Source organism: Biomphalaria glabrata, chromosome 10, assembly GCF_947242115.1.
Source record: "Biomphalaria glabrata chromosome 10, xgBioGlab47.1, whole genome shotgun sequence".
NCBI lineage: Eukaryota > Metazoa > Mollusca > Gastropoda > Planorbidae > Biomphalaria > Biomphalaria glabrata.
The window spans coordinates 15,534,261-15,547,140 of NC_074720.1; the positions used below are offsets into that span (position 1 = coordinate 15,534,261).

The 12,880-nt window shown below is 32.2% G+C and overlaps 1 protein-coding gene across 8 annotated transcripts in view; it reads left to right on the plus strand.

Annotated features, from left to right (window-relative positions):
• The window catches only part of LOC106069892 (uncharacterized), a 29,304-nt gene extending 18,402 nt beyond the window's left edge, over nt 1-10,902 (plus strand). For all 8 annotated transcript variants that reach the window (XM_056045123.1, XM_056045130.1, XM_056045127.1 and 5 more), the window contains 4 exons: nt 442-552; nt 663-758; nt 3,824-3,916; nt 4,101-10,902. In XM_056045123.1, the coding sequence (XP_055901098.1) occupies nt 442-552; nt 663-758; nt 3,824-3,916; nt 4,101-4,154 (354 nt within the window). In that variant the 3' untranslated portion in view covers nt 4,155-10,902. The remainder of the gene's footprint in view (nt 1-441; nt 553-662; nt 759-3,823; nt 3,917-4,100) is intronic.
• Nucleotides 10,903-12,880: the final 1,978 nt, after the last annotated feature.

A 12,880-nucleotide genomic window follows, 5' to 3' on the forward strand; every position in this document is an offset into this window, starting at 1 on the left:
GTACTTGACATTAGTTGGGGAAAAGTAAAGACGGTTGGTCGTTGTGCTGGCTACATGACACCCTCGTTAACTGTAGGCCACAAAAACAGATGAACTTTACATCATCTGCCCTATAGACCACAAGATCTAAAAGGGGAACTAGTTAGGCCAGGTTCACATCTGTTAACCTTCTTTCTCCATTCTTATCTCTCATTTGTCTTTGATATAATTTCATTTGGATGTTCTTTCTAAAAATATTGAAGCCTGCCTGGGTGGACCACTTCGGGGGCCGATTTTGAGTTTGTGTCTCCACACAAACTGTCTTTTGTAACCTTGTTTTTTTTTACTTTTTTTAGGACTCTTAATAAAATAGATAGTGTGATGGATATATTGTTAATTTTTTTAAAGTTTTACAAATCTATTTAAACACACATGATTCTCAATGCTCTTTGTATTTTCTAGGCGAGTGAAAATTCAAGTCCACCAACGATAAAATCAGTAGTGCTTTATGGTACACCTTATGATAGATTTTTGTTGACCGAGCTTCCAAATCACACTTCTGATAGTGCTCAGGTTGGTTAGCTTATCTTATAAGGGTTTATATTTAACAAAGTACTCAAACCTTCCATGCAGTTATTTTTTTATTTTAAACTAGTTCTTGCATTCTTTGAATTTTGAAACAGGAATTTATGATTGGTAAAGTAGCTGCCCACTATGTCCGAACATACCATAATCTCCATCATTTCAAGTACTGGCTGCGTCAGCGTTGTGAAGCTAAAGTAGGTACAAGCAGTTAGCTAGATAGTTCTTCATTAACTCATCTACATTGGCAATACAAGACATTTCTTTCTAAATTGTAAGGACTTGTTGACACTATTCCACTTCAACTATTTACCTTTCTCTCTAGATTTCTTTTTTACCACTAGATCTAGCTTTTCCATTATTTGATTCCTGGTCATATTTGTAGCCAATTATTTAGGCTAATAATATAGAGAGAATATACAAATAAGTCTTTCAACAATAACAATCCTGGACTAACAAAGATGTATGAAATCCAAATCGTACTTGCAGTTTCATTGATTAAAATCTAAATCTCTAGGTCTAATTTGTTAAGAGTACATTCCCTTAGACACTCACTTTTTAATATATGTATTTCTAGAAACATATCACATTTTAACTTAAAAATTAATAATAAAAAAGAATATTTACCACAAAAAATCTACAATGTTTATACCTGTTGCTAAGGTTAACAAACCCTCCCCCACCCACTAAAATATTTAAAAAAAAATACTTCTAGTTGGAATATACGCATTAAAAAACTGATTTGTATAGAACAATTTTTGTATTTTACAAATATACAAAAATAGAAAAGTTACCTTAAATACATTTTTTTTAAAATAGTAATTTTTGTAGGGAGTACATAGTAGGTAGATGTATGATATGTAGAATCTAAAACACAAGTAAACAAACATCTCTACTGACAAGCTAATCTCAACTTTTGACTTATGATGACCTCAGACAAAACAAATAAATCCCTGTGTGACGGGGTGGGAGGGGGGGCTGTGGGAAGAGTTCTGGGGAGATTTGGGTTAGGGCTTAATAATATTTCAGAAACATCTAAAACATCAATTCTAGGTCTTGATTTGTGTCAGTCTATCATTGACTTTAAATCATAATTAGATCTAGATGTATAGTCTCATTCTTTTAACGAAGTCTACTAAAGAAAACATTTTATGTTAGGGGGCAGATTTTGTATAACTTTAAGCCTAGATTATCACAAAATAAAGTACTAGTCTGTCATTGATGTATGTTAGGGATAGACTAATTAAAAAATTGACTAGACGTATACAATCAACGTTTGAAGCTATCAAAGCACACTTGTAAATGTTGATGTCAAGAATCTATTTGTGAATTAGTTTCATCATAATTTTCAAAAAATATCCCTGACAAGGTTTTATGGCTTAAATGGTTAGCTAGTTAGAAAATGTCTAGAATTCAATTTTCACAAATGTAGTATTAACCTTGGCTTAGTCTTCCCTTCCCCCCTTTTCTTCATCTATTTACCCCTCCCTCTTTTCCCAATGAGGTAGTTTCGTATTCCCCCCGAGTCACGTGGTTGTGTGTATACAACGCGCACCGTGCTTAGTTTTAGTTAGTTTGTAGTGGGAATCTTAAGCGTTTTAAGTCAATATTTAGTGGTTTCAATTTACTCATTAGCGCCAAACTATAATTTGTTAATAACAGGAGAATCTAGAGATACATTTTTTAAATAGTTTCAACTAAAACAAATAGTTAAACCTTTGATAGAAGGTACCGAAGCGTTGGCCTATAATCTGCCATACTGAGATCAAGATTTCTTGATCTACAATGAATGACTACACTTACAGTTCTTAGCGTTCGGGTAACCAGTCCTAGAAAAAAAAGTAACACTTTCATCTTCCCCCCCCCTCCCTTCCTCTCTGCCCAAAAGTATTGGTCAGATAGCTCTAGGGCTAGTGTGTAGTCGATATGTCGACTAGTTGTTATAAAAGATAAAAAGACTGCCATGTGTTTTCCTTATGCGTTATAGGCTTCAGTTGTTTAGCGAACAAATAACACATCTGATAGTCAAGGATAAATCTAGATCTACTCTAAAAGTTACACAGGCCAAATGTGTCTTACCCCGCCCTTTCATTGTTAAATTTGATTTCTACGTAATAAAATAGATCTAGATCTATTTCGTCGACGCATCTTTGAAACTTTAATGTAACATTTTGTGAATTTCTTAAAAATGATAGAGCTTTTAATAACATAATAATACATCAAGTATCCAACACAAAAAAATAATTCTTAATGTTATTGATGTGCATAATGTATTAAAGATTAGCGGAATATGAAATACATAACGTTAAAAATAGCTGAAGTTAATGAAAATAACAATGTTTCAACTAATATGCATATTATCCCATATATAGGCCTCTCTCTGTGTGTGTGTGTGTCTTGTGTAGTTTATACCAAGCCTTTTTTAATCTTACAAGAACGTTTGTAAAAACATCTGTATGTGAATGTAGATCTATCATCGGCAAAGTGTTGACGCTTGTCATGACTATAAAGGAAATATCATTGATAATTTAAACCTATCCTTAAACAGCTCTTGGCCCTTTATGAAAACATTCATAAAGTTATTTGAACATTCGTGGAGTTCCTTGATGTAATCTGTATATTTTAAAATGTTTGTAAATGTAAAATTTCGTAAAAATAGAGGAGCAACAGCAACGGACATATAGGAAGACAAGGCCATTCTCCTCTTTGTTGTCCAACAATCACATGACTTTGGTTAAAGTAGGTCAGAAATACGGAACTACCTCATTAGTCCAATTGCTCCTTTCTAATTTAGACTCCTCCCTATCCCACATTTTTTTCTTTTCACCAACCCATCTTTTCTTGTTTCAGTGTCTTCACTTTCACTCTTCCTGTTACTAATTTTTTTTTTTATCCAAGCCTCTTTACTTTATCTAGATTTAATGAACAAAACATTTGTGAAAGATCATTTTTAGTGTATAAGTTACTCTTAGGAATAATGACTTTTCTGTTTTAAATACTGAACTGCAAGCACAGAAATAGTAGAATATCTAGGCAACATTGATTCATCATGTTGACTTGCCTTCCTTGTGCTATGCCTAGAGAAATAAATGCTTGGTGGTGCTCTTCCTTCTCTACATAATTGTGCTTGTAATTCTGTTTATAGCGGAAAATTGTGGGGAAAAAAATTGTATTTAAAATTATTATTTTTTTTTATGTTTTAGTTTTTAATCTATAGAATATAGCATCATGAAAATATTAAATTATATAAATACATTTGCAGGTTAAAATGATGAAAGAAAGCAACAGAGCTGATAGCATTTCAAATGAAATCATCCTTGATAAATGTTTGGAAAACACTACCTGGGTTTTATCTGTAAGTTTTTGTGTTGTTGTTTTTTTTTTTATTTTCTATTTATAGAAATTAATTTATTAAATAGTCACCACTTTTCACTTCATAGATGCTTCAAAAATGTTTCAAATTTTCAGGCTAAATTTAGAATGAAAATGTGTTTGACCAGTTCTATGTCATTACATTGAAAAACTCTTTCTTTCTACAGCTGTTTGATAATTTGAAGAACTTGCTGAAATTTGGAGGAGAAATGCCAAGATAGAGAGAATGCCTTTTGATGAGTTTGGAGAGGCAGCCTTTGCAACATATACTCTATTGTGCAAATGATCACTGACTCTTGACTTAGTCAATTGGTTCTGTCAGGTTTACATTAATTCCCTCAGATCTCATTGCTCATGTCATCTAAGTGTTCTTATCTGTGTTTCAGGAAGAAAAAAAAAAGTAAAAAAACAAGTTTTTACTTTTAAACAACACAAACCAGGGGAAAAAATCACCCTTTTTTTGTCTTTCTTTAATATTTTCATGTATAAAGTCAGGAACATTGGTCCTAGAAACATGATAGTGTATTGTTGTATAGTTTCATGTTGCAACTAAGAGTCCAGTTGCTCTATGTTTCATTGAAGTTACAATAACTACACTCTTCTTCTTCTGCGTTCCACTTATTTAATACTTTTCCTGAGTTGATTTCAACTATTAGTCCAGTTTTATATAAGATGAATGGAGCTGCGATATTCACTATATCTGGAGTTTACTATGTAATAAACTCCCTGTAACCAACTAATTAATTGATTTCATTGAAATAATAACATTTCAATCTAGAAAGAGCTTGACTGTAAATCTCTTGTAGAGTGTTTTTGTTGTTGTTTTTTTTGTAATGAGATAATTATGATTTTTTTCCCCATGCATATTTTGTGATAATGTTTAAGATTTTTTGAAAATAGATATTCAGGACATTTTCAAAAAATCCTTTTTTTTTTAATCTTCTTTCAAATGGTGAATTAATTTAAATTTCTTAAGTAAAACTCTGAGCACCTGGATATAACTATTGTGATTTCTTTGTAATGTGATATCAATCTTGGTACGCTTTGGTGTCTTGTTTTTGTTTTTTTATAGTGTGCTTGAAATGATCTTTTCTGTACATTCATAATGAATTGTGAACTGCTTGTATCACAGATTGCTAGTTATTGATATTTCTTTTCATTGTTGTTGATGTACAATGTGAACGTAACAAAGTCATGAGATGTACTACAAGTATTATTACAAGTGTTTCTTGTAGGTTCTGCTTTAGTGTCGCTGATCTTTTCCAAGCATATTTTTTTACTTCTTTAAACTAAATCAAAGCTTTATTCTAGTCCTTGAGGAAATATGTCAGTTTTGGGCGGATCCCCAAACAGTTTTAATGTTTGTTTTTGGTTTTTATGCATTTTTATAAAACTTTAAAGACTTTTGCTTGTTTTTATGTGGTTGCTCTTTTCACATTGATACAATTTATAATTAAAACAATTTTTGTACTTTAAATTTTGTTTTGATAATCGAGTGCTATATAGTTAGTTAGGGGAATGGCAAAATAGCAAAGGTATTCATCTTGCTTACTTAAAAATTAAACTTACATGTCTTAAATTTGACATTGAAAATGTTATTGTTAGATAAATAATCATTCTGAAGAGGTCTCTTGACTGCTGTACAGATCCAATAAAAGGATTACATAAATTATTTAAAAAAGTATATTCCAGTATTCAAAATAAAATTTGTTAAATTACATTTTTAGTTCTTCTATACAGTTCCTATATATTGGTGTAACAAGACTGTCTAATGCTTGTCTGCTCCAATCTTCTAGCTTCTATTGGCATCTTACCTTCACCTTTGTTCCAACAGTCATTTCATCCCAATGATTTAGCATCTCCTTCTTGTTTTGAATACATTGTGTCATTAGAATCAATGTGTGGAGATTTAAAAGCTATTGAAATAATATTAGGTTTTCATTTCTCTTTGGATCAAGTGTTAGTTTTTCTATTGATTTACTCAATAACATTCCCACTTTTCAAATGATAAGAAAATATCTGGGTCTACGCAAAAATGTCTGTGCAATTTAACAGGGAATAAGTCCTATGTTTGCTCTCTCTATGTTGGTGATTGAGATGGTCCGACTTTTGCTAGTGGTTTAGACAAAGAAGATCTTGTAGGAATAATGGAAATAATTACTGTTTAGAAGAGTAATTGCAATTCCCCCCCCCCCCCCCCCCGGGAGCTTGAAGTTTTTATATAAACAATTTATCTATATAAAATGAATTTATTATGCTTACAAATCACTATATTTATTGCATTGGGGAAGGGGGGATATATTTACTGAGAAAATATTTCTACTTCAACTCAATGGCTTGTAATAATTGTTTCACTAATACTTATCTTTCTTAACATAAAAATGAATTCAATATGCTTGCTGTGTTTTAACTGTATTCACTGTTATTATTGTACAAAGAAAAAAATATATTTATTTTAGAGAAATTGTTTCTATTTAACGAGAGTCCTATATCTTCAATAAGATCACTTCTTTATTTCTGTTAAACTTTTATTTGTTTCTTTATTGCAGTACATTTGTTAACTCCTTGAAATGAGAAAAGTTATTTTAAATTGTTCTTATGGTGAAAAGACATTTGTGACTTAAAAGCAGATGATTTGGCATAGGGGAAAGTTTATTTGAATTAGATCTTACATTGTTGACCAGCTGGGGTCAGCCAGGACCAGACAAGCCTCAACCCCCCCAACTACATCACTTTATTGGTGCAAGGTATTTTAGAACATTGTACAAAATGGTACACGTTATAGGTCTCTGCCTGACAGCTTTGCAAAGATGGTTGCACTGTGCTGCAGTTGGATTTTTTTGTTCTTCTGTGAATTATTTGGCATCAGGATTTGGAATCCTGTGTAGAGATGAGACTGATATGCCAATCTTATGTATCCTAACAAGTTGTATTTCTTGCTTATTGGATGGTCATTCTATATAATAAAAATATAAACCTATTCTAAATAGAAATCGTATATGCACACATTTTATATCTATAGTAAATTTGCACTTTATTTCTAGACTAGTATATAGTAATAATAATCTATATGAACTATTTGGCTAAAAATGCAGAAATTGTACTCTAGCTTTATGGTTGTTCCTGTGTTCACTTGACTCTTATGATTATGATCAATCTGTTGGCCTTACAAACCTTAGAAGCTCTGGGCCATGGACATTGATGATGATTTGTTTTTTTTCTCTAGATCTCAGATGGGATTTCTTTTTATGTCACTTTACCTTATTCAGAAACTATTACGTATTTCATGTTATTGAAGGCATTCTTCTCTTGCTCATTATTGTGATTAGAATGCGAGGAAAGATAATGTATTTGTTGGTTTCAAATGATCATTTTCATTTCCAAATTGAACTGATGGACTTTTGTTTGCCATTTCATATTATTTATTGACACATTTATTGATATGAGTTGTAAATAAAAGCTTTTAGAAATTTTGGTCTATTGTTCATGAACATACTGTTTCTGAAATATGTTCAATTTTGGAAGAAACAGATGAAAAGAGATTGTGCATAAAAATGTATGTTTATGAAAAAAAACTTCTAGCAAAACTGTTTAGTATTGAAATTTAGGATTCATGTACATATGTTTTTATAAATCCAATATATATAGGTGACTAGTTTCATAAATATTTATATAAATATATATGTATTGTGGATATTAATCTTTTAACTTACATTTATTTGAGAAAAGCTTCAATTTAAACATGTGTTCATTAGTTTCCTCTTTGTTTTATATAATCTGTAAAAGTTAGACTTAATGTCTGGAGATGGATGGCTATGAAGAGCTAGCTATGATCTCAGTTCTTTGATTGGGAGATGAAGGGGGGTCTTTTGCTTCTATCTGGTCAAAACTTAGTTTTATTAATTAGTTTTATTAATTTCCACTCAAAGCAAAAAAACATTGTTTTACCTTTTATGAAATTTTATTTTGAATTTTCTAAGCTGGATAAATTTTAGATTGATGCAGGCAATTGTTTATCTTTAATTAAATAGAATGACTTCATCTCTAAAATGTTTTATTCTCTCATGGCTGCCTTTGCTATATTTCATGCCTACAATGTTTCTACATCATATTTTTTATACTTCTATTCTAACTAGCTGCTTTCTCATTCCCTGATCAAAACATAAATGAACCACTTCTCAAGGGGAATAAATAAGACTTTTTGATCTTTGTAAAGGTGTAACTCCAAACAGATGTATGGGAATATTGCTGTGGTCACTCACTGCTCATGAGTAGCATCCTATAAGCTCTTCTCTAGAAGGATAAATATAACTTTGTAAAGATGAATTTTGGAGGTTACAAAATTCTTGTTACAGACATGTTTGATGCGTGAGTTAGTAAAAAGTGAAATAGTCAATTTTTATTTTACACAATATCCCCCCCCCCCTCATTTTTTACTCTGCTGCTACTTTTGAAACCTTTACTATCATGCGAACATGGCTTAAAAAAACAATTGTCCAATGGTTTTGTAAAGACTAACTGAACTAGAGTCAACTTTTGAGAAAAGGGCTAGAACTCTTTGTTCTCACACATTTTGTGATCTTTTTGTTTTCTTCCCATAGAATGTGGATCAATTTGGTTGAGATTCATACTTGCTGATGTCAACTAATGTGGCAGTGTGATAGAGAAATGTATGTAAGTAGAGACAGAATACTGACAGGATTGTACATGCTGCATTAGTCTGTGGTATGTGCTCTCTTTGCAAGGATAATTTTGTTGTATTTCTTAAGTGACAGTCTCACATTCTGTCACAAAGATGTAAATAAAAAAAAAATCAAGGAATGTACAAATACTGAGGTTAATGATGAAGCCAAAGTATTGAATACTTAAAAACACACTATGATTTTTAGCAGTACTCATTTTAGAAGCAAATCAACTTTTCTCATGTAAGAAATGTTGTTTGTTATTGGGGTTTTTTTTTTTTGCTTCTTTTTTAAATGTGTGTGTGTGTTTTTGTTATTGTTTTTTGTCAAATGCTTAATTGAAGTGATTAGTGGCAGCTCATTGAGCCGACTGTAGTCTTACAGTCTGTTCTAGTTCTAAGAAACACATCAACTCATTCTTTGAACAAGGACTTAGTTCTGTAGTCACTGCTTGTTTCACTGCTCAATTCTTCTCTTTTTACTTTCAATATTTGTTGGGATTTTTTTTCAGGCATAACAATTGTATAATTCTTGAAATTGTTGTCAGCGCTCTATTTTTAAGACTTGTTGTAACCTGAGCACCTTGTACTTTGATTCAAACTTCCATTTGTATTATAATCATTTTTGTTTGTTTCTTCTCTAGTGATAGTTGTACCAAGACTCACTCTCTAACTTGTAGACATAGTCAAATCACCATTTATCAAATTGGTTTGTTTTCTCTGAGCTCATTATAACCATGTCATCAATTTAACCCAACATTAGTACTCAGTTCTATCAACCTAGAGTGTGTATTCCCCTAGGTTTAATCAACTGACTGTGAGAGAGAATTGTCTTCTTAGAAAAACATCATTTCATGCATGGACATGAATAAGGCAAAGAACTATTGGCTGAGACTGAAGGATGCAATCAAATAAACAGATGTTCATTTAGTGCCTATAATAGAATAGGCATATTCTTTCTATGTGTAAGTTTCCAACATTGTTTAAAGTGATAGCAGTTATGCTCTCAATGCTTCACTCTTTTTAGGCTATACATTACTGATTATTATGTTACTGTTTATGCAGTGGTAAAAACAAAATTACCTATAGACAATGAAGGAAAAAACATACTGTTTCATTCTGTCTTGCAACATGGTAACCACATATTGTGGATTATTAAGAAACATGATAACTTATCTCTAAGGGAATGCTGCCACAAACCAGTTTGAGCATATCACCTCATAAATACCCTTCAAAATGTGGTCCGTTTTTTTTTTCTGTCATAATTGTTTATCCTCCTAACAGCCATTTGACATTGACTTTGTAATGACAGTGATTCTACAGTAACCAAATATCGTTATTTGTTTACTTAAATTCTTTTTTTTTTTTTAAATTAACTGATATTTTATTTTATTTGATAATAAAACAGCTTCAATATAAAGCATCATAATATCTCCTGTGTACATATTTTGTGGTTGGTTTTATTTTGTTTCTTGTGGCACATCCTCTTCTCACAGAACATTTGATTCTTTTCTTTTTACTTTTTTCTTGGAATGGAATCAACTAATGAACTCTATTAGTTTGTGACTACCATGATTTGTTTTGAAGTAACTTTCTTGTTTCAAGTTTATGTTCCAGTATTATTGCTATCATTGAACTCATTTACTTTGAGATCTTGATAGTTTTATTATCACATCAGTCTTACACATCATCATTGAAAGAAACTCTTGAATACAAAACAGATATCAGGTCAGGGTAAAACAGCATGTTATCATTGTGGAGCCAGAGTTGATTCTTTCAATGTGTCCACCCCTCCTCTGCTTGTCTCTTCAACCACCTCCTTCTTTTCCTTCATATCATCTTTCAAAAGTAGCCTTACCAGAAAGTGTTTGTGACTAGCCTGCACTATGCTCAGGTTAACACTGAGAAAGGGCTTTGTATGCTGTTATAACTTTGTCTGGCCAATATCAATTTGGTATATGTCTAATCTATATGTGGTACATGATTTGTATGTTTGTGTGTGACACAAAGACTTGGTGAATGGAGTTGTGACACCTGGTGTTATGTGTGTTGTGTATTTGGGGACGTGTATGGTGATTTTGTTGTATCATGTATGATGTATCGGATGCATTTGTGACCATTGGTTATGTGTATGACATTATTGCCTATATTACTTGTTGAGGTTATTGGTTTTTTAATATTTTTTATTATCATCAATATTCAGAACTTCTGAATATTTTGTCTTTTGTTTTTTTCCCTTTAAGACAGTGCTTTGAAACAAAAACTATATTAAAATATGCCACTACTAAGATGCTGTGTTTTATTTGTCTATGGGTGTGAAATAAACATTGCAATAGTTTCCAAAGCTAATTTCTAACAATAATCCATATAATTTGAAACCCAGGTCTAGTGTGGTTAATGTTTAAATATCAGTCTAAAGCAGTGGTTCCCAAACTTTTTAGTCTCGTAGACCCCCTTGCCATGTTTTCTGGTTTTTTGGTAGACCCCCTGATTAACTTATACCGGTACTGCATTTTTGCGAATTCACCAACTCCATTTTTTAAAAGTAATTTCTAACTGTAGTGAGTCTTTTTTACTGATAAAATTCAAATTTATACCAATTAAAATAACAATTGATAGGTATTACTGAAACCACCAAACACACTGGAAATGTGTGTTGTTGTTTGTTTGTTTTTGCAGGTTCATCATCCGTTACTACGGATATTATGTTTCATATAGGAATTTTTTGTTCTATAAAGTAGTTCTTCGAACAATAAATATCAATTAACTAATTAATTGGCCTTAAGTATCACTGCAAAAGTTTTCGTATAGAGCAGCTTCTTGTGTATTCATCTTTCACGTCTGACTCAAATATTGGGTCCGCGGAACTGTTTTCTCAAACAGGAGAAGGGGCGAAGTAACAGGCGTCCAATCCAGTAGGCTTTGGGCAAGAGGGACTCATTAGCCTAGGCTTGTAAACCACCTAGCAGGGGTAAAACTGAATTCAACTCTCTGCTGCCTTGCAGCTATACCCAAACATGGGAACTGTTTCGTGGGTCAACCTCGATGAAAAATAAGGAGCAGATGACCCTTAGGCAGTATGCAGCACACAGCGCTACAACCAGTCAGAGCCAGCGAGGCCACTGATCCCAAACTGTATATGTTGTTTGCAAAGAACCACCGATGTGCCTACTGTATTGTTGCTTAAAGAAATTTGTTTAAAAATATCACATGTACGTTTGTGTAAAACAATTTTTAAAACTACTATAACAGCTGGTAAAATCAATGTTTTATCTATTGTTTTCCGTATTCGGCTATAAGTAAAGAGATCTTGTAAGACGCTCACAAACCACCATCTTCTCTTTATGATGTTGAAGAGAGATTTTGAGGGTCTAGTATGAATTTTATCTTTGAGAGTTCGAAAGTTTTTCAAACCTTTATCTTTTCATCAGGGTGGCATCGTTTCAATTGATCTTCCAATGTAATTAGTTTCATATCGTCATAAAAAGTCACTTAGACCACCGCATGTTTGACAAGGAAGGATTGAATCCCAATTTTAAATAACCAACGCTGTATAATCTATATTTCTTTTTGTTACATGTAGAAAAAATAAAGCTATTTAAATAAATGTTGAAATTAAATAGAACAAATTTACATCTCATAGACCCCCAATTAATTTTTCACTTTCGTAGACCCCTGGGGGTCTCTATAGACTTTTTGGGAATCACTGGTCTAACTAAAGGTAGGCAGATTACATTTGTGTGTTACGTAGGCAAAGGTTACAAATTAGATATTTTGTTCATACCCATCTTTAAATGTAAATACTTGATATTACCTAAGGAATAGATTGTCAGTGTTTTGATCTTACTGAAATAGCTTCAATACTCTAAAGGTCAACATCCTATACAAATATCTTTGACTAACAAGTCGGCTGAACTAGAAGCATGAGCATAGAACACGAGTTCCAAGTGATAACCTACAACTCTAGCTCAACAGGCTTAAAAGAATGCACTTTAATTAGAGAAACATTGAAAAAATAATAATAAGTGAAACAGGGACGTAGTGAGCATAATTGGCGCCCCCCCCCCCTCAAGTTCCAGAAGCAACACAATATAGGATAATATATTGAATATATTCAATAATAAGCATATAATGCAAATAACATGTGTTACCTAACTGTTACAAATAGTCCCTACCTAAGCTTGCTTCTACTTCATACTAAACACCTTGTTGTCCTATTGAAAAGGGACATTGATGCCACACGTAAACGTTGGGTTATTGGTTTAG